Here is a 27,975-nt window from a genome sequence, read left to right as displayed (position 1 = left end):
GTTTGTTACCCTTTGGCTTGAAAGCAATCAGAATCCTTACAGAACCACAGAATCCTTACAGTGCAAAATGAGGTCATTTGGCCCATTGAGTCTGCACTGACTCTCCAAAAGAGCCCCCCCCCCTCAATAACCCCATGCTTTTACCATGGTCAATCCACCTAACCTGCACATCTTTCGAGTGTGGGAGGCAACCGGAACACCCAGAGGAAACCCAGGCAGACACAGGGAGAACGTACAAACTCCACACAGGCAGTCACCCGAGGCCGGAATTGAACCCAGGTCCCTGACGCTGTGGGGGGGGGGGGGGGGGGGCGGCACTGCTGACCACCTGTGCTGCCCACAATACACTTGAATGCATACATGCATTTCCTCCGGTTGCCTCCCACAGTCCAAAGATGTGCAGGTTAGGTTGATTGGCTATGCTAAATTGACCCTAGTGTCAGGCGGGGATTAGCAGGGTAAATGCGTGGGGTTACAGGAATAGGGGCTGGGTGGGATTGTGGTCGGTGCAGACTCTATGGGCTGAATGGCCTCCTTCTGCACTGCAGGGATTCCATGAAAACGTTTTAAGTGAGAAAGTCACTTGAGTCAAGTATGCTCTATCCAGAGTCCATTTGTGATTATTTTATCGTTAACTTTATACCCCACCACCATCACGTGATACTGTTCTTTAAAGCAAAAGTCCTTCTAGGTAGGATCTCTCACTTAAATAAGGATAAGAACATTTGGGCTGAGGGGGAGGGAGCAATGCTATTAATACTTCTTCTCTAACTCCAGTCCCTCTTCCAGGAGAGGACAGTTTAGCTCCCTTTTAATGATGATGTCCAAAATAAAAACCCTTTTGCCGGAATCTGTCCCATGTGGCCACTATGACAGTTCATTGGGAGAGAAGGAGAAGCTTTTGAGGCTGGATTTTCTACCAGTGACAACATATGGAGGCCCTTTCAGATGACATGAAATCAAGCAGTTTACTCCAATAGGTGACTACTTCACAAAAGATCATTCTACAATGCAGGCGTTGCTAGGGAGGTTATAATAAATCATTCTGTTGGGTATAACTGGGTCACAACACAACAGTTCTGGTCCCAACAAACGACTGATTGCAATGGAGGACAATGACACCAAAGGGCAGAGAAGGACAAACTTGAGGGGGAAAAGAAAGGTCAGTAAAAACTTCATCCTTACTCCATGTGTCCAAAAACAGAAATCCTGACTGATCAGGTACTGTGCTGACACTAGCATTTTGGGAAGAACAAATAAATATTTTTTTAAAAAGGAAAACGGGCCAAAATGAGAGAAACTGAAAATGCACAGCCAACGTTCACATATTTTGCTTTGTTTTTGCAAAATAAATTGTTGGGAGGGTTTAATCTTCTAATTTTGAGGTAAATCTCCTCAATAACCTTCAGATTTGGGATTGATCATTAAGGCCATTGGTTGCAGTCGAGAGAGAGAGAGAGAGGTGGAAGACTGGCCTCTCTCGCTCTCTCTCTCCACACAAACACACAACATAACAAACACCACCTCATCCCACTCCCGCCTCATTCACCCGATTCAAAAGGAAACCCACCTACAAAGCTCGCCGGGCCGAGCCGGGCAGCGGATCCGCCAGGCTCCGGGAGACTCAGACAGAGAGAGAGAGGGGGAGGGATTTCTCTCTCTTTCCCCCTCCCCTGTGACCTTCAGTCACGTCAGACGCCCGCTCTTTCCTCTCTCTCCTTTTAATAAACCCTCATGTGATTGTGCGGCAGGAAGAAGGCTCGAGTTGGTGGCGGAACTGTGAGCTGTGTGTGTGAGTGAGAGATTACAGACTCCACTGCATTCATCCCCCTCATTCTCACTCCTCAAATCTCTACAACCCCAGTGCTAACCAGCTTCCCACCCCCTCTCTCCATTTTACTCATTCTCTCACTCCTCTTGTTCTTGCTTCTCAATGTCAAAGCAAACTGGATCAGAAGAGCATGGAGAATTAAACCAAAGTTTTAAGTTTATTTATCACTGTCACAAGTAGGCTGATATTAACATTTTATTTATTACTGTCACCAGTAGGCTTACATCGACATTGCAATAAATTTACTGTGGAAATCCCCGAGTCGCCACACTCCGGCACCTGTTCGGGTACACTGAGGGAGAATTTAGCATAGCCAATGCACCTAACCAGCACGTCTTTCGGACTGTGGGGAGAAACCGGAGCACCCGGAGGAAACCCACGCAGACACAGGGTGAACGTGCAGACTCCGCACAGTGACCCAAGCCAGGAGTCGGAGACTAAGGCTTTGAGACCAAGTGGGGATTCTCAATCCCCCTCCACACTTTTGCCCACAACAAGACTAGCAGTGTAAACTTCTGGGAAGCAGTTTCTTAAACATGCTTTGATGGGATGTGGGCATCACCCCTTTGACATCCAACATTTGTTGCCCATCCCAGCAACCAGCCTTCAAAGGAAGGGCATTTGAGAGTCAACCACATTGCTGTGGATCTGGAGTCACTGTATGGCAGAGTTCTTTCTTAAAGGACATTAGGGTCGTAGAGTGGGATTTCCCTCCCCCTCTGCGGCGTATCTTGCAGCGACAGGAGGCAGCGACAGGTGGTGGGTTCTTATGGTCTTGTCCTTGTCAATGGGATTTCCGAATACACCCCTCGCTACCAGGAAATCAGTGGTGGGGATGCACCTTCGGCAGAGCCATAAGATCCCGCTGGTGTAAATGGCAGCAAGATTTTGGCGAGAGTGTTTCACAGCACAAAAAGAGGCCTTTCAACCCATGTCTGCACTAGGAAGCAAGCATCTGTCCATTCCAATCCAATTTTCCAGCAATTGGCCTATAGTCTTATATGCTGTGTAGCTCAAGTATTCATCTAAATGCTTCATTAGTGAACCAGATGGGTTTTTACAACAATCAATTTTATTTTAACTTCACACAAAAAAATTTCTCAAAATCGTGTATCCATTAAAATGTCAACTAAAAGCATATATTCTTAAATGTACATTTTCCTGGAATGCATTTACATACCAAGGACAGATTTAGTGATCTTGTCCATCAAGTTTATTGGCTACCTATTACAGCTCCTTCCATAAAAAGGAATATTTTTAACAAGCAATTATCTCCTTGTGCATGGGAAAAAAATTACACAAGATCACTCATACCAGAGATGACAGTTCATTTAACTGGCAGGCACTGTTGCAGCACTGACGTTCTTATGGTCCCCATTCCTAACAGCATCTTTCAACTGGATTTAAATTTGCCAAGGTGGGATTTGAACCTACATTCCCAGAGCATTAGTCTGAGTCTCAAGACTACTAGTCGAGTGGGCGGCACGGTGGTCAGCACTGCTGCCTCACAGTGCCAGGGACTGGGATTCGATTCCCGGCTTGGGTCAGTGTGTGGAGTTTACATATTCTCCCCGTGTCTGCGTGGGTTTCTTCCAGGTGCTCCGGTTTCCTCCCACAGTCCGAAAGACGTGCTGGTTAGATGGATTGGCCATGCTAAATTCTCCCTCAGTTTACCTGAACAGGCGCTGGAGTGTGGCGACTAGGGAATTTTCATAGTAACTTCATTGCACTGTTAAGCCTACTTGTGACACTAATAAATAAACTCCACATATCACTTAAACTTAGTGATACGACCACTACACCACCAGCTCTCTTGTGTTGAGAACAGTGAGTAGGCTCCCCCTTGTTCCAAGCCCTGTTATAGAGCCGGCAGCTCTGAAGCACTACTTGGAGAGTTGAGCACTGCTGGGGCATTTACCCCCTGTTAAGAGCAGGATCATCACCAGTATCTGCCCTCCAACAAACCAGAGATATCTCCTGAAATTGTTGAACTCATTGTCAAGTCTGGAAGCTGGCGAAAAAGTGTCCAATGAGATGCAGTTCCTTGAGTTTTCCTTTGAGCTGCATTTGAACAGTGGAGGGAAGTGTGGGTGTGGGGCAGAAAATTAAAATGACAGGTCATCAGCTGTGCAGGGTAATGGTTGTGGACTTGAATCTAAGTGTTCCACAAAGCAGTCACCCAGTCTTGTGTCTCAGTGCAGAAGAGACTGAATCATGAGCTGGGAATACAGTATACCAAATTGAATGAAGTGCAGGCAAATTGCTGTTCCACTTGGAAGGAGGGCATGTGCCCTGGATGGGAAACGAAGTGAAGGAGCAGGTGTTGCATTTCCTATTCTTACTGTGAGAAGGGGAAGGGGTGTTGAGTGTGATTGAAGAATGGATCAGGGTGTCAAGAGGGAATGTGCCTTCAGAATGTTGAAAGGGGAGGTGAAGGTGTGTATGGAGGCAATGGAAATGGCAGAAGATGATTAGTTCAATGTGGAAGCTAGTAGCTGAGGACAACAGAAACTTTACTATGGTTCCGGTGGGGGTAGGGAGGGAGCGGGAGGAAGGACTGCTGACAGCAGGAGTGCAGGGAATACAATGGACACGGGTGAGGGTTTTGACCATGATGGAGGGGAATCCTCTGTTGCAGAATAAGTAAGACTTATAAATAAGGAAGCATTGGTGTGGGAGATAGCATTGTCAGGAAAGATGTGGTAAAGGTGGAGAAAATGGGAGAATCAATAGAGTGGTTCAACATGAGGCAGAGTAGCAGAAAATGTAGTCAAGGAGACTTTGGGAGTCAATGGGTTTATATTGTATATTGGTCAAGAATTTGGCAGTTTAGTGAAATGATAGTCCTTTATTTTCTCTTGTGTTTTGTTGATTTGATTTATTATTGTCACCTGTATTATCATACAGTGGAAGGTATTGTTTCTTGCATGCTATACAGACAAAGCATACTGTTCATAGAGAATGAAACGCGAGAGTGCAGAATGTAGCGTTACAGTCATAGCTAGGGTGTAGAGAAAGATCAACTTAGTGCGAGGTAGGTCCATTCAAAAGTCTGATGGCAGCAGGGAAGAAGCTGTTCTTGAGCTGGTCGGTACGTGACCTCAGATTTTTGTATCTTTTTCCTGATGGAAGAAGATGGAAGGGAGAATGTCTGGGGTGCGTGGGGTCCTTAATTTTGCTGGCTACTTTGCCGAGGCAGCGGGAAGTGTAGACAGAGTCAATGGATGGGAGGCTGGTTTGCGTGATGGATTGGGCTACATTCATGACCTTTTGTAGTTTCTTGCAGTCTTGGGCAGAGCCATACCAAGCTGTGATACAATCAGAAAGAACACTTTCTATGGTGTATCTGTAAACGTTGGTGAGAGTCGTAGCTGACATGCCAAATTTCCTCAGTCTTCTAAGAAAGTTGAGGCTTTGGTGGGCTTTCTTATCTATAGTGTCGGCATGGGGGGACCAGGACAGGTTGTTGGTGATCTGGACACCTAAAAACCTGAAGTTCGCGACCATTTCTAATTTGTCCCTGTTGATGTAGACAGGGGCATGTCCTCCACTACGCTTCCTGAGGTCGATGACAATCTCCTTAGTTTTGCTGATATTGAGGGAGAGATTATTATCTTCCTGCCCCCCTGCATGTTTGTAAATTAGATTGCAAGTTTGTGCCATTTAATAAAGGCAAAGGTGAGCAATAAATATCCATTTCAACTTTCTGTTCTTGCTCAGCAGGTTAAAGTTTCAATAATTTAACCTATTTTTAAGCTTCTGGCCGACGTCACCCCAAAATGCATACCTTAAAGTTTAAATTGTCCCTTTATTGCATTGGCAGGGACTGCTTTGCTAATCTTTCATTGAATATCATGTTCTTGATTATGTTAAAATGTACAATGACTAATTTACAATAGCCACTACAACATGCTCCTTTCCTTGCAGCTGATGGGTCAATTGGAAAGAATGTTGAGTATAGGAACAGGTCACGCAGCCTAAGTGGTCTTTGTCAGTGCTGATGCGCCATAAGAACCTCTTCCCACTTTACTTAGCTCTATCAGTATAACATATTCCTCCCTTCAGGCTTTTATGTAGGTTCCCCATAAATGGCTCTGTAATGCATTTTAATGAGCGTTTACTTGTTTCACACGTTTCAACTTAAATCATGGATAAGATGTTAAAATGTCAGCCCAGTTATGTTGTAGATTTTTTATTCCGATTAAGGTTTGAAACACCAGGCTGATGAACTTCCTGCTTCTGGTACGTCCCTTTATGGAACAGTTGCAGGTCAGAGACAGTTGTGAAGTACAACTCCCTTCATATTCCCCCACAAGGTATCTGAACTTTAACGTGACAGAGGCAAATTCTTGCCACACCACAAAAGCCATCTTTGTGACCTGCCTGAGTAAGGTTGGCAATCTTGTGGTGAACTTTTACAATCTGGACCTGGGCTAAGAGTTTTTGTTGTTAAAATCAGATAGTTAAAACAGAAATTTGTTTCACATTTGCAATTGCTAACTTGAGATGTTAGTTGTCAACTGCCCACTCTTGCACAGGTACTGTAATCTAGATATGAGTCATAGAATCATAGACCATTACAGTGCAGAGTCTATCTGACATCAAGTTGTCATTGGTGTCTTTCTCCACAAACTACCTGAACACTCATCATATTCTTTGTTATTTAAAAAAGGGCTTCAATGATGGTTTACAGCAGAGAATTCCACATTGTAGCTACCTTCGACTTTGATTTATTATTGTCACATGCATTGGGATACAGTAAAAAGTATTGTTTATTGCGCACTATACAGATAAAACATACCATTCTTAGAGATATAGATGAGAAGGTGCAGAATATAGTCTTACAATCGTAGCTAAGGTGTAGAGAAAGATCAGCTTAATAAATGGTAGGTCCATTCGAAAGTCTGATAGCAGCAGGGAAGAAGCTGTTCTTGAATCGGTTGGTACGTGATCACAGACTTTTGTATCTTTTTCCCGAGGGACGAAGGTGAAAGAGAGTACATCTTGGGTGTGTAGGGTCCTTGATTATGCTGGCTGCTTTTCTGAGGCAATGGGAAGTGTAGACAGAGTCAATGGATGGGAGGCTGGTTTGCGTGATGGACTGGGCTATGTTCACAACCCTTTGTAGTTTCTTGCAGTCTTGGTCAGAGCTTGTTTTTAATCTTCCCTTTATATTTTGAGTACCTTAAACATGTGTCCTTTTATTACCATTTTGTTGATCAGTAGAAATGATCCATCACAAGTTTTCTCGAGGCAAACAGGTGAAGAAAAACCTGCTCTTGTATGTGTTCACAGTAAGAAGTCTCACAACACCAGGTTAAAGTCCAACAGGTTTATTTGGTAGCAAATACCATAAGCTTTCGGAGCGCTGCTCCTTCGTCAGATGGAGTGGAAATGTGCTCTCAAACAGGGCACAGAGACACAACATCAAGTTACAGAACACTGATTAGAATGCGAATCCCTACAACCAGCCAGGTCTTAAAGGTACAGACAATGTGGGTGGAGGGAGCATTAAACACAGGTTGAAGAGATGTGTATTGTCCCCACACAGAACAGCTAGTGAGATTCTGCAAGCCCAGGAGGCAAGCTGTGGGGGTTACTGATAATGTGACATAAATCCAACATCCCGGTTTAGGCCGTCCTCATGTGTGCGGAACTTTGCTATCAGTTTCTGCTCAGCGACTCTGCGTTGTCGTGTGTCGTGAAGGCCGCCTTGGAGAACGCTTACCTGAAGATCCAAGGCTGAATGCCCGTGACTGCTGAAGTGCTCCTCCACAGGAAGAGAACAGTCTTGCCTGGTGATTGTCGAGCGGTGTTCATTCATCCGTTGTCGTAGCGTCTGCATGGTTTAATGCTCCCTCCACCCACATTGTCTGTACCTTTAAGACCTGGCTGGCTGTAGGGATTCGCATTCTAATCAGTATTCTGTAACTTGACGTTGTGTCTCTGTGCACTGTTTGAGAGCACATTTCCACTCCATCTGACGAAGGAGCAGCGCTCCGAAAGCTTATGGTATTTGCTACCAAATAAACCTGTTGGACTTTAACCTGGTGTTGTGAGACTTCTTACTGTGTTCACCCCAGTCCAACGCCGGCATCTCCACATCATGACTTGGATGTGTTGCCAGGAAGGTGTTGATGCATAAGCACAGGAGTTAGTAGAGCGAACTGTACCCCATACGTATGTCAGGGCAGAAAGCTGAAGCAATGAAATGTTACAATTATAACATTTTAACGAAGATGATGCTGCTTTTTTTGGACACTTAAGTGGCACAAACTGAACAAGGCTGTTGCTGATGAATATTTGGCGATCATATTTTGCTTGCCTGTACTAAGTTCTGCCTTTCAACTCCCCCCAAAAATACCGCAGTAAGTAATTCAAAAAAATCTACATTGTATGAAATTTTGAACTTCTAAATTTGAGACAAAGTTTGAGTGAACCTAGAGTTATGTGGTCAGTCAGACTTCTTTTAGAGATTTTATCAGCAGGTCTTGCGTTACACTCAGTTTGCAGTATTTTTTTCTCTCTCCATTTTGGGCTGTACTTGTATTAATTAATGTAAGTAAGTCCTTCTCCATGACATAGTTGATAAGTTTTTAAAAGATAGACTTGTAACAGGAAACAAAGAGCATTTGTGACAATTCCAACATGAGATTGGGGACAGCATTGATTAGAATTCTGCAGAGATCAGTACTTGTTCTTCCATTGTGTCTAACTCTACATCAGATATCTTAATGCAGGTTTTGCTCACTCAGTGTTGTAGTTGTGTTCCTGCAAAGTGTGACTTTAGGCCAAACAATGTCAAGCGAATCAGATTTTCCCGATGGAAAAACTGGAGTTAGATTCTTTTGGACATTTCTCAGTAAGAAATGAAATGAGATGGTTGTCTGTTTGGCCAAGTTTTATTTGCTAGACTTGCTGCCTGTGTGTTTATCCCTGTCAGGCCCCCAGTCTATTTTGGAGAAAATTTCTTTTACTTACTTACATACTTAATACATCATGGAATAGTTGGTGGCAATTCATTATTTAAGTATTGCGCCTTAAATCTTTGTTATCACTGAATTCAGTATGAGCAAGGCTGATTTAACCAATACATTAACGTTTTTATCATAGTGGTCTGCTGGCAAATGATGTTAATCATGAAATAAAAGCAAAATGCTGTGGATGCTGGAATCTGAAACAAAAACAGAAAATGCTGGAAAGTCGCAGCAGGTCTGACAGCATCTGTGGAGATAGTATAAAGCCAACATTTCGAGTCTAGATGACCCTTGGTCAGAGCTGTTATAGTGAATGTACTGATGCTAGGGGGTTATATATGTTCCCTATACTATCAGCAATGATATAACGGAACAACATTGGCTGAATCAATGTTAAGTGAGGAATCCCTGCACTGATATTTGTCTAATTTTCTAACTATATCAAGAACAATATAAATAAGGGACGTAAAAATTTGAAAATACTTAAATTGGTTAGAAGTATCAGATTGTATAATGGCAACTCCTGACTTAGAAATATATTACCATTGGGTGCATGGAGGCACAGTGGTTAGCACGGCTGCCTCACAGCCAGGGACCTGGGTTCGATTCCCAGTTTGGGTCAGTGTGTGTGCAAAGTCTGCACGTTCTCCCCGTGTCTGCGTGGGTTTCCTCCGGGTGCTCTGGTTTCCTCCCACAGTCTGAAAGATGTGCAGGTTAGGTGCATTGGCCATGCTAAATTCTCTTCAGTGTACCTGAACAGGCACCAGAGAGTGGTGACTCAGGGATTTTCACAGTAACTTTATTGCAGTGTTAATGTAAGTCTACTTCTGACACTAATAAATAAACTTTAAAAACTTTATTCCTTCACTGTCGCTGGGTCAAAATTCTGGAGCTCCCTTCCTAACAGCTGTGGGCGTACCTACACCACGTGAACTGCAATGTTTTAAGAAGGCAGCTTAACACCACCATCCCAAGGAAAACTAGGTATGTGCGAAAAATGCTGACTTAGCCAGCGATGCCCACATCCTGTGAATGAATACATTTTAAAAAATGATTAATAAATCATGTAATTAGGTCTAAAACTTGACACATGTATGCAACAAATGCAACAGAATGAGCACATGGTGATTCAGAAAAGGACCTTACTGCCTTAAGTGAGTCAGCCACAACAGAGAAATCCATATGGAGGAGAAGGTACTCAAACAGGTGCCAAAGTGTGGCACCTAAGGGATTTTCACAGTAACTTCATTGCAGAGTAAATGGAAGCCTACTTGTGATTAATTAATAAAGGCACAGTGAAAATTCTTGGTGGATCACAGATGCTTAAATTTCACCAGCTAGAAAGAGGGCAATTGATGAGGGATTGCTTCACTGAAGTGTTTTAAATTTAAGTTTTTTTAAGTTTATTTAAATAGTGTCACAAGTAGGCTTATGTTAACACTGCAATGAAGTTACTGTGAAAATCCCCTAGTCATCACACTCTGGCGCCTGTTCGGGTACACTGAGAGAGAATTTAGCATGGCCAATGCACCTAACCAGCACGTCTTTCAGACTGTGGCATCAATGCCCCATAATATTTATCTAAGCAGATATTTCATGGAAATATTTAAAGTACACTTGAGTGCAGTGATAGAATAGTTGGAAGATTGGCATGTCGAATAGCAATTTCCTATCGCTGAAGTTTCTACAGTAGATTTGATATGTAATAGAATTTCAAAATAGCAAATAATTAAACTTTATTTCTGGAACATTTAATTTCACAATGCAGCAAAGGTGTCATGAAAGAGTGCGTGCTTCGAAAAGTTGTCTGCTGCTTCAATTACACTAAAGATTGGAGCTTTAGTGAGGTAAAATACCTTGAAATTAATCAGATACATAATCATAGAATGTACCACACGGGAGAAAGTATCTGAACCACTGGGCCTGCACCAACTGTTTGGAAGAGCTATTTAGTCTCATTCCTTTGCTTTCCCTGTCGCCCTACACATTTTTTTTACTTTTAAAGTAAACATTCAATTCACTTTTGAAAGTGATTATTAAATCTGCAAAGATTGAGGAGAAAGAATTTCTTCTTTCATAGAGGTCCAAAGATGTGCAAGTTGGGTGGATTGACTATGATAAATTGTCCATTAGTGTCAGGGGGATTAGCAGGGTAAATATATGGGGTTACAGGGATAGGACCTGGGTGGGATCGTTGTTGGTGCAGGTTCGATGGGCCGAATGGCCTCCTTCTGCACTGCAGGGATTCTATGAAATAGGGAGGTGCAATTATTATGAGAATTGTAGAATTGAAAATTTGGTTTATAATCAAAGCCACATAAAATCAGGAGCTAGACATACAAAAATGTACATTCCTTTCACATTCAATTAGTTTTAAATAGTAAAATATATTTACAGCAGAAGACACAAGTGGCAAGAAAAAAAATGTTTATAAACTGCACAATGCTTCATATTTTTCCAATAAACACATGTATAATGATGGGAATCTTACATTACAGATGTAAACACTTTTCCTCCATTTTACAAATAATGCACTAAAACTCTTTGGTATTCAAACATGCATCTTTATACAATGTATACCTTGTTATTGCACAAAGAGACAATTCTTAACCAGTTGCTTTAATTAAGATCTAATATTCTGTAGAAGCATGAACTTTCATTATAGAAGTCAAATTTGGGCTTTTAACATTTCTGACTTCAAAAGTTTTATTTCTGATGTTTACGCCACGAGAGGAGAGACAAAAGCAACCTACGTAAATATTGAAAATAAAAATTAATCTTTTTTTTTATAAATTAGTGTAGATATATATATTCTCATGCTTTGTTGAGTAACAATCTTGACAATATATGAACAATGAGCCATATATGAATTAATTTTATACACAAATGTTTAAATGCAATATCTTGTGCTTGTCGGAGAGATAGGTGACAGTAAAGTTTTAGCCTGTGACTAGTGCTAATTACTGTGCTTTTTGGAGATAGTGAGAAACAGAACATGAGAGATTGATACAATTTTAAGCCCTTAACTTCTGTCGAACAAGGAAGACTTTTCTCCCTTCTAATTGCACTATATTTGATCCTAGTCAGAAGAGAGCTGAAATGACACGGTTATCCAATTTCCCATAACTATTCAGCTTTATGCATGAATGTGACATTCCTGTCTTTTTTGTAAATCAATTTCAAATGGCAGTCAAATCATGATTTTATGCAGTCACGATGTAACTGAATGGAAACTAATGTCCAGGATACATGGGGAAAGAAAGCTTTTTATGTGAATATGCATCAGTCTTAACGAAGTACAACACTTAAGTCAGAAAGTTGTGACTTCAGCTGGAATTCTCCGATCTCGCCCGCGGCTGGGATTCTCCGGGTCCCAGTGCAGTGAATGGAGTTTTTACTCATTGCCAAATTCTCTGTTCTCACCGACAGTAGTGGCAGGGTCGGAGAATCCCGGCCTTCAAGTCTCACTCCCAAGATTTAAGCACATAATCTAGGCTGACATTTGAATGCAGAGCTGAGGGGAGGCTGCAAGGTAGGAGATACCAATTCTCATCCGAGATGTTGAGTCAAGGTCTCGTCTGCTTTTGCAGACGCCTATAAAAACAGCATTCCTTGGCACTATTCTTTGGAAAGCAAAGAATTCTTCAAGTGTCCTAACCAGCATTTATCCCTTAACCAATATCAAAAAAAACAGGTTACCTAGTTAGTCTATTACTGTGACCTTGCTATACACAATTGGTTGTCATGTTTCCAACCTGTGGAAAACTGGCACACCTGGATTTGTCTCAAGAGGGATATGAAGATCAGAGCTAATTATTGATTCTGAGTGAATATTTGAACATCAGATCATGAAATTGTTAGATTGCTTACCTTTGGTATAGTCTTTTCCACTGTTACGATCCCTATTGGGACTGAAAACTTTTAAAATGAAATTCAAATGTTCAGTGCAAGGATGACTCAAGTTTTCACATTTTAAGACTTTTAGTGTAATAAGTCAACTAAAAGTAACATTGACTAAACACTATTTTAGTAGACAACTTATATTTAAATTATAAAACAGAACTTTCCCCTTTTACTTTTAATACTGAAAAATCTCCTCTGCAGTTACACTTTACAACATCCTTTGAGTAAACATTCAATTTTCTCAGAACCAGTCCAAAGTGATTTTTGTCTTCCTTTCCCAGCCTGGTGATGTTTAACTCAAGAACTGTCTTTCATGATGAAGGTTCTCCTGGAAATTCTTCCGCTAGTTCAAGCTAGGTGAATCTTCAAGCCTCATTTTAAATCCTCATGAATTTTGTCTTTTCAATGTGAGCACAAGTTCCTACCTGGATGGTAAACCATACTTGCTATCTCTATCTGCCCTCTCTCTCTCTTGGATCCTGGCTGACCTACCTGTCTGTGAAATTCTAGGATTTGTATTTTGGAGGATCATAGAATCCCTGCAGTGCGGAAGGAGGCCATTTGGCCCATCGAGTCTGCACCGACCACAATCCCACCCAGGCCCTATTCCCGTAACCCTAATATTTACCCTGCTAATCCCCCGACACCAGAGTTAATAACCCCACATCTTTGCACTGTGGGAGAAAACCCACGCAGACACGGGGGAGAATGTGCAAACTCCACACAGACAGTGACCCAAGGGCGGAATTGAACCCAAGTCCCTGGCCCCAGGTCCCTGACGCTGTGAGGCAGCAGTGCTAACCACTGTGCTACCGGGTTTGTAATTGAATTCTGTCATTCCTCCCAAACACCCTTCCTCTCACAAAGCCCATCTCTAAGGCAATGTGGAGCAAGTGGGTCTTCTATCTTGGTAGACATTATTTATTAGCTATCCTTTAGAAACCTAACTCCATTCTATGTTAGAATTTAATAACCAGTTTGAAGTATAATCATTTACAATATGACTTTCTTCACACATCCCTTAGACCTTGGAGACTAATAGTCCATCTACTGCCAGTACAAATGTTTCTGCCATTGTCTACAAGTCTGATCACCTTGCACCTGCTCCCCTCCCCCCTTTAATTTTCATCAACCAATCGGCCCAGATATATTGTCTGCGGAATTCAGAACAGGTCTCATGACCTCCTTCATTTTACCCAAAATTAAAACAAAGTCCCAGAACATAACAATCTTATATAAAACCTTGCATTTTTAACACCACACTGAGCAGTCGAAACAATTTTCTCATTAAACAGGGTGGGACTGTTAGAAACTGATGATATTTCTTCCAGAATCTCAAGTTGATTCTTCAAAGCACTTCAAAGAATTGAGCCCATGCTTGGAACCTATGAGATGAGGCCTGCTGGACCCATGGCTAAGGCACCCAAGTTGTGGATATCAGCTACTGGAAATGTAATTTCATAGGTATCAAGGAGTATGGAGTGAAATGGGGATATCAAACCAAATCATTGTGAAACTGACAACATGCTCCAGTGAGATACAGTAGCAACCCAAGATACCAAACACAGAATTTGCAAGAAAAGTATATTAATATATATAATTTGGAGAACAGAACAAAATGAACTAATAAATGACAAGATTTGCAGTGATATAACTTCACTAAGGAACTTCTGGATTACGTCATTCCAAGGATATGAACTTTTAACCGCTCAGGGTTGCTGCCCTTGTGCAACATGGGAAAGCAAGATTATGCAATAATGGTAGTAATATTGCATAGAATAGAATCCCCTACAGCACAAAAGGAGGCCATTCAGCCCATCGAGCCTGCACCAACAACAATCCCACCTAGACCCTTTCCTCGTAACTCCACATATTTACCCTGTTAATTCCCCGACACTAAGGGGCAACTTAGTATGATCAATCCACCTAACCCGCACAATCTTGGGACTATGGGAGGAAACTGGAGCACCCAGAGGAACCCACATAGACACAGGGAGAACGTGCAAACTCCACATGGACAGTTACCTGAGGCCAGAACTGAACCTGGGTCCCTGGCGCTGGTGAGGCAGCAGTGCTAAGCACTGTGCCACTGTGCTATGGCAGTACTTTAAACTGACAGTGCCAATCTAACCGCCCCATAGGACAACTGCATTCATACCCTGCTAAGTGAAGGATGATAGAACACTGGATTCACTAAACATATAATTAATAAAACCTCTTAGGATGATATATAAAGCAAAGGTGCAGTAGAATGACAAGGAACTAATATAATTAGATTTTAAGTATCATTAATCCATGATAGCAAGGTTTAAGTCTTCTGTACAGCTTGTGTACTTTGGGGCATAATCCTCATGTAATCTACCATAAATTGATTAATCTGCAGTAATATGACAAAAGATTACAAAGCAGAATTCAATATCAGTAAATGTTAAATTAAATTGGTAAATTACAAATCTTGTATTATAAACAAGACAGCTTTATTAGTCAAGGTTGAAAGGATTAGTTCTGGTTCATCAATAGGAGACATAGTCGGATGTGATTCATTTAAGGCTGCAGAGTTCAATAATTGAGTTGCAAAACAATCTTCCCCCTTCAATCTCTATGGCATAGTTGTTCTGTGAGGAAGACCAGGGTCAGAATTCTCCAGCCCTTCACGCCAGCCAGTGAACGGAGATTTCAATAGTTCACCGCCCCCGTCGCGGGAGAGGGGCTGGAAAGTTCTGGCCCTTGAAGCTGGTCCATACACAACAGGCAAGATCCAAGAATTCAGTCTTAATTGTTTGAATTGGTATCCCCACTTACAAAACTTGGGGAGAAAGATTTGGGATGGCCCTGGGGAGGAAAGAGAGGAATCAGCCATAGTACAAAGTGCTAGCCAGGTCATGTGTGGTTAAAGTGATAGATAACAGGACAAAGCTGTATTAGGAGTTGGCAAACATGCTTTGGGAGAACCATTCCTTGCTAGTTGATTGAGTTTGGAACGATGCTCAAGAAATCAAGAAACAAAATTCTATTAATTCATGGGTTCCAGAATTCACGAAAAGCTGGAACCCAGTATCAGAAAAATGGCTTCTATTATCAATTCCAGGAATATCAAGTCATGTGCTAACACGAAGAACTCCACGAGGAGCCTGGGGAGTTCTGGCCACAGGCTACATCTTTATCACTAAATGCTTCGCATAGGTTACCAAGCACTTAAAAACATAGAATTTCTATATTGAAATATTATTTCTCTGACCATGGAAAGATATGGGACCCTTTTCAGGTGGCACTGGTTTCTTTTCATGAATGGGGTGTTTAGTCAGCTTGAGGATAATTATAAGGAAACTCAGTGGCAAACATCCATAGATTTTATAGAGTCCCATAAGCCGCTGAAGAGGAACTCGGAGTGAGGCCATTGAAAATTAGCTCAGGTTCCTTCAAAGACTCAGAGAATGCAAAGAATTGAAAAATATGGAACCCAGATAATTGGAGATGTGCAACTAAACATTGGTTGAAAGGAATCTCAACAACAAAATGGAAGAGTTTAGACTTATTAAGGGTAAACTTCCGGAAAGCTTTACTCAATAAGAACTCAATGTTTAGACACAGGTCAAATATTTTCTCCATCGAGTTATCAAAGGCATCCCACTTTCCAGATGGATTCCCAGTCTTTCAGTTATTTACATTATTTCATTTGATTTGATTTATTATTGTCACATGTATTGGTATACAGTGAAAAGTATTGTTTCTTACAGACAAAGCATACCGTACATAGTAAGAAGTCTCACAACATCAGGTTAAAGTCCAACAGGTTTATTTGGAATCATGAGCTTTTAGAGCACTGCTCCTTCATCAGGTGATTCACATAACTCACTTGATGAAGGGGCAGCGCTCCGAAAGCTCGTGATTCCAAATGAATCTGCTGGACTTTAACCTGGTGCTGTGAGACTTCTTACTGTGCCTACCCCAGTCCAACGCCGGCAACTCCACATCATGGATACCATACATCGGGGAGGAAAGTAGAGGGTGCAGAATGTAGTATTACAGTCATAGCTAGGGTGTAGAGAAAGATCAGCTTAAGATGAGGTATACCTGTTAGAATGTTGAAGCAATGCTAGCATTAACATTTAAAGATTATGGGCAGGATTCTCCGATCTCGTCTGTGCCTGCTAACCACTGCCAGTGAGAATTTGGCACTCAGCCAAAACTCCATTCACTGCAGCAGCAATGGAGAATCCAAGCCGCGGACGTGGTCAGAGGTTTTTTGGCACATATGCCATCAGACTTTTTAAAAAAAAAGTCACAGGAAGCATGTGTTGCTGGCAAGTTCGGCACTTAATGCTGATCCTTAATTGCCCTAGAGAATGTCCTCAGTGGGCATGGAATCGGATGGTCAAGCCTGTCCCCCTGTGGAAGGGTTGAGAATCATTTTGTCCTCTGTAGGACACAGAGAAGGTTGCATGTGCTGGGGTAGGAGTAACCTATTGCTGCTGGAATGTCAGGTGGAGGGTTGGGGGGGGGGGGGGGGGGGCGGGGTGGTGGCGAGGTGGGGTGGTGCTAAATTGACATGTTTGCTGCCCCCTAGGTGTAAGTGCTGCAATTTTTGATTCAGTGAGGGTTGGTTGAAAATTCTGATCACTGGACAGTGCAGCAGAGGACAGATTTTTTGTTTTGTGGAAATAGGGAGGGATGGGGGAGTAACCTTCTTGTTTCTTATCTTGTCCACTGAAAGTGCTGCAGCAGTATTGCCTTGTGTGCTTGCATGTCCATAGTCATGCAACATTACGGGCATGGGATCCAGAGACGCTGATCACATATGATGCAACAAATATGAATAGGCAGTTATGCTAAAGAGAGGAAATATTTTAAAGATACTTTAAAAAAAGACAGAAAATGGTTGAAAAGCTCTGACAGCAACTGTGGAGAGAGAAACAGAGTGGGCCGGACTTCTCCGACCTCTCTGCCAGCCGGGATTCTCCTGTCCCGCTGCAGTGAATGGAGATTTGGCTGAGCACCAAGTTCTCGATCCTCGCCGTCAGCGGCAGCAGGGCGTTAACGGCCAGAGAGTTCATTTAGAGTCTGTTTGACTCTTCTGCAAAGCTCTGGAGAAGAGTCATACGGACTCATAGAATCACAGAATCCTACAGTGCAGAAGGAGGCCATTTGGCCCATCGAGTCTGCACCGATCACAATCTCACCCAGGCCCTATCCCCATAGCCCCATGCATTTATCCCTCTGACACTTAAGGGGCAATTTAGCACGGCCAATCCACCTAACCTGCACATCTTTGGACTGTGGGAGGAAACCGGAGCACCCGGAGGAAACCCACACCAGGGAGAATGAGCCAACTCCACACAGACAGTGACCCAAGCCAGGAATCGAACCCAGGTCCCTGGCACTGTGAGGCAGCAGTGCTAACCACTGACTCGAAACATCAACTCTGTTCCTCTCTCCACAGATTCTGCCAAACCTCATAGAATCATAGAGGTTTACAGCATGGAAACTGGCCCTTCGGCCCAACTTGTCCATGCCACCCTTTTTTTCTTAAACCTGCTGAGTTCTTCAACCATTTTCTATTTTTATTTCAGATTTCCAGCATCTGCAATATTTTGTTGATATTTTAAAGATGTTCACTGCAGTTCAAAATACCAATAAAAAGGGCTCCTTTCACCAAAACCGCCCCCCTGCATTCATGTAGAACCTTTCACAACATCAAGACATCTCAAAGCTGATGAAATACTTTTGAAGTGTAGTCAGTTGTGCTGGAGAAAGCGAAGCGGCCAATAGGTGCAGAGCAAAGTCCCAATAGAGTAGGGAAAACTTACCATCACGGGAAATAGACAGAGAAACATTGCTGGGAGTTAGAGGTGGCCCGGTACTAAAGACACCGTGGAACAGGGATGAAAACCAGGTGAAGAGTTTACAGTGCCCCCACCAGCCTTAAAACAGACTTTTTGTCCCTTTGATGTACCCTCCCCAAGAAAAAACAGTGCGAATCCATTGAGTATATTAAAGAGTAACTGTATGAGGTGGAATTATTTTGTAGAAAACGTATCGCAAATGTAACAATTCATACAAGGTTAGCTGTTGTACCTCATTGGAGAAATACAATCAGGAAGTGAAGTTACAGCAGGAAGTGTCCGCAAATGCAGCGTGTGGTTTTTCAAAATCATACATTCAGATAAAAAAATGTTGTTCCCCTGTGAAAGGGAAACTCAAAGGCACTAATTCCTCAATGAGGTCATAGCTACAGGACCACAGTGTAACATTCTTAGACAGAATACAATATAATCGGGTCCCCCTTATTGAATGAAATGAACTGTATTATATACAGCTGCTCCACCAATGTAGTTTTGGTTATCTTGTTTCGTATAGGTCCGTTTATGTTGAGCAGCATTAATAAAAATGCAACTGTTGTTCTCTTGCAATGCAAAACTTTTCAAAGGTTAAAAAATATTTACAGCTTTAAGACATACAAACTTGTTTTTGTAACGGGGGGGGGGGAGGCGTCAGCCATAAACTGACAAGTGCCTCAAAAATGCTCAACTTTGATTCAGCCGACAAGTTTACCAAAATTGTAAGTTGAAACCATTCCTTCTTTGCTACCTGGCATCAAAAAAGTCCAACACAGACGTCCAACGTTACAAAATCGATACGCAACGGCTCAGCAAGGATAGTCCTAGTTACTTTGTGGCTCTTCAGCAAGCCAGTAGTGACTGAAATGTTGTGGCTGCTCAGCGCAGTGCAAACTATGACCAAGTCTCAAGCGAGGAAAAGAACCTTCCCGTTCGGAATATCTCTACAGTTTAACGTTCTTCTCACTGCCAAAGCTATTCACCGTGTCTGTCGTTTTCTTCCTCAGGTTTTCGATCCAACTGGTGCTGCTGAGCATCGACTTCCCGGTTACTGCTGGTGATGGCTTACTGAAGCGCATGTTCCTTCCCGAGGTAATGAGTTCGCCAAAGCCCTCTTGATGAGCAAATGCATAGCCTGATCTTCTGGAGCTGGTGCGGTTTACACGTCGCATACGGTGCTGCACTGGCTTCTGTTTCCTTCTGACACGTTGCATGTATCGTACCTTTAAACGAAACATACTCATTTTTTAAGAAGTACGATACAAAATGGATGGCTTTATATTTGGGAACAATTTTTTTTTTAGTTTTTCATTATTTTGCATGGATTTCTGGGCAGTTGTCAATGCCATAATGTGGAGATGCCGGCGTTGGACTGGGGTGGGCACAATAAGAAGTCTCACAACACCAGGTTAAAGTCCAACAGGTTTATTTGGAATCACGAGTTTTCGGAGCGCTGCCTCTTCGACTCACCTGATGAAGGAGCGGCGCTCCAAAACTTCGTGATTCCAAATAAATCTGTTGGACTTTAACCTGGTGTTGTGAGACTATCGTCAATAAACATGCTTTAGTTTTTTTTGATATTGATTTGATTTATTATTGTCACATGTATTAACATACAGTGAAAAGTATTGTTTCTTGCGTGCTAAACAGACAAAGCTTACCGTTCATAGAGAAGGAAAGGAGAGAGAGCAGAATGTAGTGTTACAGTCATAGCTAGGGTGTAGAGAAAGATCAACTTAATAATTGATGGGAATTTTCAAAATTTGGACAGAACATTTTCCAGAAAAAGGTCATGGATAATGCTTCTTCTAAACTCAATGAGACAATGGAGTACTTGGATCGTTACTGAGAGTGGGATGATTAAGAGACTGCTGTTCAATTGCAAATTGGGGAAAGTGGAGATCCATGCAGCTTTCAGATCCTTCCTGCACGCTTGGAGTCTCAACACCCTGGAGACGACTGCTGTGGGGAAGAGACTGTTGCCAATCTCCTTCTGCCTTTGCAAAGTAGGTCTGGAAAGAAATGTAATGATTTTTGTCGAGGTTCATCCCGAGCAACTCCATGACGCAGGACTCTGTGCTCCATGAATTGTTCCCAGGGACGCTCACCCGAGAAGACCATCACCATGGTGAAGACCATCACCTTGGTGAAAGACGCTCTTTGGTCTGTCTAAAACTGCTGGTCCTTCCAATGCAAAGAGATGTTAATGACTGAATTTTGCATTCTGACACATTCCAAGGTCCAGGACAATATGAAGACGCACGACAGCAGGGTGTTAAACAGTTTCTGATGCCCCAGGCCCATTCTACCTGGCATGATCAGGATCTCGCCAGAAAGAGCGAGACCCTGATCTGAATTCATTTTAACCTCATTAGCGAGGTTAAAATTGAATGCAACCACCTCCCTGTATATTCTCGTCATGTCTTCCCCCCCCCCCACCCCCAAGCGGGAAGTCACTTGGGCGCCAATCACTATAGATCCCTAAAAGTGGGGACCAGGTGCCATTGACTTCAAGGGGGAGCAAGGAGGGTGTACTGCTCAGCACTCGCCACCAACGTGCACATGGACAAAGCATCCGCTGCCAGGAAGCAGAGGGGAGTTCTTCAAGTGAGCTGGGGGTTGGAGTGCTGGAGGGGCTCAGGTCGGGAGTGTGCTTTGGGATGGGGGTCCTGTAGTTAGTCTTCTCTCTGTTGCTTTTAAAAGCTTTGAAGTGCTTTGTTTACATTCAATTTCACACCCCATTATTTTTTACAATTCTCTGGCTGCTGCTGGCACCTTCAAAAGGAGGGATTATGATTGTTTATTTACACAGCACATCACGGTCCATTAACTCTGAAGTGCTTCTTCAGAAGCGCAGCTGTTCAGTCTGAGCTCATTTTAAAAAAAATTTCCACTCTGAAGTGCTTCCAAGAGAAGGTACACAGTCTAGAGTTCATTTTATTGAAGGGGATTTTTTTCTACCTTTTACGCTTGAATAGCGTGCCTTGACTGGAAGCTGGTTTTAACTAATAAAAGCAATTGGCATCACTCAGACATTAAAGTGCAAGGTTCCTAAATGAGGGCCTTCTCGCAGCCACTGTTGAATTCTCTGGACAGACACTCTGACCATGCCAGGGGCTTGGAGGCCATTGTAGGCCCCGAGTTTTCAAGCACATGGATGGAAAGTGCCCTGGTATTGCCAACCTGGTACTGCCATCTGGTATTGCCAGGTCGGAATTGTCAGGGTGCTAGGAGGCAGTGCTGGGTTGGCACTGCCAAGGGGTGAGGCCTGAAGGGGTAGGGCCTTTGCCACCCCCACAGCAGGGTGTCACTCATTTGGTGGTAGGGGACGGGTGGGGGATGGGGGGGTGCTGATGTCGGTGCTTGTTGGGGTGGGGCCTTTTGCTGGCAAGAAGGTGGGGGTGTCTGTAGCATCATACCGAGATTGGGGCACTCTTTTTAAGCGTGTTCCGATTTCTAAGAAACCATTCTTGCCGGCTTCTTTAGATCCCGCACATCTCATTCATGGCGCAAATCACCTCGTGTTTCAAAGAAATGTTTAAGCATGGGTGGATTACGATCGGGCTTGTGGTGACCCATGTGGCAGGAATCCCACCCCTTTTCCCACTGGAGACTACACTTCGAAATGCTTTGGGAGAATTGTGCCCACAATCTGCAATGGCAAGTGTATTGAAGCATCTCACGTATTGGATTGGGAGAACCTGATCTTAATAGCAATATATTTATTTCCAGATTTCAGTTGTTATGTAATGTATTTTTACAAATTTTATGGATGCAGTATACTTTAGGGGGAAGACACTTTACTCCCGTTCAATAGTCTCTGGTGAAACCGGAAACGTTGGGCAGGATTTCCGGCGCTGGCCGCAGCACGTTTCGACATAGTGGAGGTGGTCCGCCATTGTCCATTACTGGGAATGGCCAGAAAACTCCAGCCATTAAATCTGTTCTGCTGATTCTTTTTCTGGGTTTTTTGGTTGCTTTATAAACCCTGTTTGTAAAGTCAGCTGTGCAGTACGGGGGCGGCACGGTAGCACAGTGGTTAGCACTGCTGCTTCACAGCTCCAGAGTCCTGGGTTCGATTCCCGGCTCGGGTCACTGTCTGTGTGGAGTTTGCACATTCTCCTCGTGTCTGCGTGAGTTTCCTCCGGGTGCTCCGGTTTCCTCCCACAGTCCAAAGATGTGCGGGTTAGGTTGATTGGCCAGGTTAAAAATTGCCCCTTAGAGTCCTGAGATGCGTAGGTTACAGGGATTAGTGGGTAAAATATGTGGGGGTAGGGCCTGGGTGGGATTGTGGTCGGTATAGACTCGATGGGCCGAATGGCCTCCTTCTGCACTGTAGGGTTTCTATGATTTCTAGGTGTGTTTTGGTTATGTAGATGTGCACTTCAGGTAAAGAGATGGCAAGTGGGGACAGCAAACCGATACAGGTTAGGACTTAAAATGGAGACCTGGATACAAAAAGATTTCTGTCGCAGTACCCTGGCTTTCCAGGCAGTTTCCCTCTTTTTGAAGCTATTACTACAGTGGTATCTCCAGGGTGAAAACTAACCCAACTATTCCGGCATTAAAGATTTGCTGGCCGTCTGTGTTACTATCCAGTGCTGGCTTATTCAGCTTGCCACAACGCCTGATAAACAGACCAAACCATCAGCATAAAAGCTGAGTTTGTACAGTCAATGTTATTGCAATCCTGTCTGTTGGGAGTTTGCTGGGTGCAGTTGCCGAGGAAGTCTAAGGTTTCCAAGCTGCTCCCTCATTAATGGAGTTACCAAGGGATTTAGATTTTTAAAAATTCATTCATGGGACATGGGCGTCATTGGTTGGCCAACATTTATTGTCCATCCCTAGTTGCCCGAGGGCAGTTGAGAGTCAACCACATTGCTGTGGCTCTGGAGTCACATGTAAGCCAGACCAGGTAAGGACGGCAGATTTCCTTCCCTACAGGACATTACTGAACCAGATGAGTTTTTCTGACAATCGACAATGGTTTCATGGTCATCAGTAGATTCTTAATTCCAGATTTTCTTTTTCTTATTGAATTCAAATTACATCTGCCGTGGCGGGATTTGAACCCGGGGTGCCCAGAACATTCGCTGAGTTTCTGGATTAATAATCTAGCGATAATACCAGCAGGCCATCGCTTTCCCTAATTGGTAGTATCAAGGCAAGTGTAATTTAACATTGATAAATACAAACTCATACATATGGTTTGAAAAGCATGACTGGTAATCGTTTATAATGAAACAAATTGAATTACGAAAGACAAAGAGAAAAAGAAAGGGTCCTGGGTGTGATAGCTGGCATGTTATTTTCTGTGGATAGCCAATAGGGTGAAGCATTTTTTTTAATAAAGAAGAATACAATGATCGGACAGCCAGCTAGAACAATCAAATGCAAGTCGACAGAAGATATTCTACGCCTCTGCAATGCACTGGGAGATGACACTTCAGGCTGCTGAATTAAACCACACGGAAATCAAGTGTTACATGCATTGGAAAGGATACGTGGGAGGACAACAAACATAAAGCTACAAAGAAAGTTAGAGAAACCTAAGCTCTCATGTCTAGAAAGAAATCAATTAATGGTGGCATAATTGAGCTGTACAAAACATAAAAAATCTAGAAGATTGTTCTAAATTAAATCAGAAAAGTAGGAAGAGAGGGAGTATGTTTGAATTGTTGAGGAATGCTTTCAGCAGATATTAGGGATTCCTTCATTTAAGATGTTCATGAAGTAACGAAGGGAAGATGTTATAGCTGTTCAATGAATAGTAAGTCTCACGGTTGCACAATGCTCAGTTGGGTGGTGTTACAATGTACATTCAAGAGTCTGTGTTTTACAGCACAGGTGAAAAGCAATCCAAGATAAGGAACTGAATACATACCTTGTCACTCAAAGTTGGTTTCAAATCTACCATCAGGAACCTGATGGCCACCACTGGCACGATGCATAGCACCGTGGTCACAATTATGACAAGCCACACGGTAAGATGGACCAGGGAGTTCCGAGCATTTCCTGGAGGAACATACATTTTAAAACATTCTTCAATGTGCTTAAATATCTGAAGCATTGATGTTGAACTGTGTTCAATATTTGTGATGAAGTTGTAAACATGTTATGGGCAGCACTGTGGCACAGTGGTAGGCACTGCTGCCTCACAGCGCCTCACAGCGCCAGGGACCCAGGTTCGATTCCAGCCTTGTGGACTTTGCATGTTCTCCCCATGTCTGCGTTTCCTCCGGGTGCTCCAGTTTCCTCCCACAGTCAGAAATATGTTGATTGGCCATGCTAAATTGCCCCTTAGTGTCAGGGGGATTAGCCGGGTAAATACAGGGGATTATGGGGAGAGGGGCTAGGTGAGATTGTTGTCGGTGCAGGTTCGATGGGCCAAATGGCCTCCTTCTGCACTGTAGGGATTCTATGGATTATATGTTCTTTATGAATTGCTTGCAAGTAATGAAAATAATCTGAGGGCTTCGCATCAATGTAAAAATGTCTCCACAAAGAATCAGTCATTATTTTAATATTTCTTATTTTCCATCTTTGAAAATTAGCACAGCAATAAATGTATTCAAAGAGACCCATTCCTAAATGTCAACTTGAGCTGATTTAACAGTTACTATCCAAACCAGTTCCAAACTAAACTGAAGAGTAACAGAAGAAAATCATAGAATCCCTCGAGTACAGGAGGCCATTCGGCCCATCGAGTATGTACCGACCAGGCTCTATCCCCGTAACCCTCATTTACCCTGCTAATCCCTCTGACATTAGGGTCAATTTAGCATGACTAATCGACCTAACCTATACATCTTTGGAGTGTGGGAGGAAACCGGAGGAAACCCACGCAGTCATGAGGAGGAAGTACGAACTTCACACAGACAGTGACCTGAGGCCAGAATTGAACCTACATTCCTGACGCTGTGAGACAGCACTGCGCCACCATGTTGCTCTGTAATCTTCTTAATAAACAATAAAATTGTTTGCTAGAAAATCCAAATGTCGGAAAATGCACGGCACAAGATGGCGTCTTAGGCTTCCAGTCGTCTAACTCATTAGGTTTCAGAGCTTAAAATGTTCAGGCGATGATAAAATATGTTAGCCAGCAACTGGTCAGGTTATTTGGTGCCTACCATGCTCCAGCAAGACCATATTAATTCAAAGTTCCTTAGACTTACCGACAAAAGGAAATTGGCTTGGAAATATTGAGAACAATCCATTACTGTGCATGGCAAACAAGATGGAGAAGTAGACAGCCACACTACCCCAGATGAAGAAGTGATTGACTGCTGTCCAATAGCTGGTGTCAAGGCCAATCTGTAAGTAGAATCAGAAACATCAAACTTGAGATTTGAACATCACTGGCAAAGTTTGCATTTATTGCCAAACCCAAAGAAGAGATTGGATTCAAAATATTAAAATTGGATTCAAAATATTAACTCCTGTCTCTCTCGCTCGCTCCACAGATGCTGCCAGACCTGCTGAGTTTTTCCAGCACTTTTTGCTTTAATTTCATAGAATCATAGAATCCCTACAGTGCAGAAGGAGGCCATTCAGCCCATCGAGTCTGCACCGACCACAATCCCATCCAGGCCCTATTTCCATAACCCCATGCATTTACCCTAGCTAGTCCCCACTAAGGGGGTAACCTAGCTTGACCAATCCATCTAACCCGCACATCTTTGGACTGTGGGAGGAAACCGGAGCACCCGGAGGAAACCCACGCAGACATGGGGAGAATGTGCAAACTCCACACTGACAGTGACCCTAGCCAGGAATCGAACCTGGGTCCCTGGCACTGTGAGGCAGCAGTGCTAACCACTGTGCCACCGCGCCGCCCTTTAATTTCAGACCTCCAACATTTGCAGTATTTGGCTTTGCAACCCTAGCTGGCTTGAGAGGCTGGTGCTGGGTGGTATTTTTGAACTGTTGTGGTCCATGTTTTGAAGGGATTCCTAAAAAAATGCTACTTAGTGGTTTGATACAAACGAATAGATTGTTGAGTGGTTGAAGAGTGAACTGTTATGGTGTGGCACTGGACTCATGTATATGCTAGACTGGGTAAAGGCAGCAGATTTTCTCCCTTGAAGAAAATTTGTGGAAAAAGTTAGGGTTTTTACAAGTTAAAAGCTTCGGGTTAATTTCTACTGATACTGCGTTTCTTTTTTAACTTCCAGAATTTTTTAAAAGTTGAATTTAAACTTCTCTAAGTGCCATTGGGGTATTTGAACTCAAGTGCTCTAAATTGTTAGGCGTCTGGATGACCAGCTGAGTCACATAAGCACCACAATACCATTTATCTTTAATGCTCTATTTCCGTACAGATTTACAATCCAATTTCGGAAAAGTTTGAAATCCAACAATGAAATTAAATGCAGAATTACTTAGAATCCTGCAGTGCAGAAGGAGGCCATTTGGCCCATTGAGTCTGCACCGACCACAATCCTACTCAGTCCCAATCCCCACAACCCCCATGCATTTATCCTTGCTAATCCCCCTGACTCTAAGGGGCAATTTTTTAGCATGGCCAATCCACCTAACCTATACATCTTTGGATTGTGGGAGGAAACCCGGAGGAAATGGTAGCACAGTGGTTAGCACTGCTGCTTCACAGCTCCTGGGACCTGGGTTCGATTCCTGGCTTGGGTCACTGCCTGTGTGGAGTTTGCACATTCTCCTCGTGTCTGCGTGGGTTTCCTCCGGGTGCTCCGGTTTCCTCCCACAGTCCAAAGATGTGTGGGTTAGGTTGATTGGCCATGCTAAAAATTGCTCTTTGTGTCCTGAGATGCGTAGGTTAGAGGGATTCGTGGGTAAATATGTAGGGATATGGGGGTTGGGCCTGGGTGGGTTTGTGTTTGGTGTAGACTCGATGGGCCGAATGGCCTCTTTCTGTACTGTAGGGTTTCTATGTTCTATGAAACCCATGCAGACACGGGGAGATTGTGCAAACTCCACACAGACAGTGACCCAAGCCGGGAATCGAACACGGGTCCCTGGCGCTGTGAAGCAGCAGTGCTGACCACTGTGCCACCCCGTATTTCACTAACAATTACAGAGCTCAAACCCCAGACAATCATTACCATTTAAACAATGGATTTATTTGACATCAATCATCAAGCTGGGTGGTTTATTTTGGGCCCTGTTAGAATTATAATTACCCACATGATGCAGCTCATCAGAAAAGGAAAGGATGAAAAAACTAGAAAATTTAACACATCTATAAAGATCAGCTTTAAGAATTAATGGATCTGTGATGCAGCGATTATACATGTCTCTTAGAAAAATAACTAGATTGTGTTGATCTTGTTATAAGCAGGGTAACAGATAATTTAACACAACAATACATAATGAGGGAGGCAATGGTGGTGGGCTAATAATCTAAAGACCCAGGGCAATGCTCTGGGGACCTGAGTTTGAATCCCACCACGTC

General features: G+C 43.1%; 2 protein-coding genes across 6 annotated transcripts in view; both read right to left on the bottom strand.

The window, feature by feature from the left end:
• nnt2 (nicotinamide nucleotide transhydrogenase 2) overlaps positions 1-1,716 on the bottom strand; it is a 75,175-nt gene extending 73,459 nt beyond the window's left edge. The window contains exon 1 of one of the 2 annotated variants that reach the window (XM_078241381.1): positions 1,571-1,716. The gene's annotated coding sequence lies outside the window, so the exon portion shown is untranslated. The remainder of the gene's footprint in view (positions 1-1,570) is intronic. The other variant, XM_078241382.1, reaches the window with a different exon arrangement.
• Positions 1-27,975, bottom strand: part of atp8b4 (ATPase phospholipid transporting 8B4) — a 363,747-nt gene that overhangs the window by 54,048 nt on the left and 281,724 nt on the right. For 3 of the 4 annotated variants that reach the window (XM_078241378.1, XM_078241379.1, XM_078241377.1), the window contains 3 exons: positions 25,724-25,862; positions 24,433-24,563; positions 11,051-19,771 (listed from right to left, as the gene is read on the bottom strand). In XM_078241378.1, the coding sequence (XP_078097504.1) occupies positions 19,493-19,771; positions 24,433-24,563; positions 25,724-25,862 (549 nt within the window). In that variant the 3' untranslated portion in view covers positions 11,051-19,492. Of the gene's footprint in view, positions 1-11,050; positions 19,772-24,432; positions 24,564-25,723; positions 25,863-27,975 lie in introns of those variants that run through there. The other variant, XR_013500782.1, reaches the window with a different exon arrangement.

The sequence above is a fragment of the Mustelus asterias genome, chromosome 24 (assembly GCF_964213995.1).
Source record: "Mustelus asterias chromosome 24, sMusAst1.hap1.1, whole genome shotgun sequence".
Lineage (NCBI taxonomy): Eukaryota > Metazoa > Chordata > Chondrichthyes > Carcharhiniformes > Triakidae > Mustelus > Mustelus asterias.
This window is presented reverse-complemented; position numbering and strand designations above follow the sequence as displayed.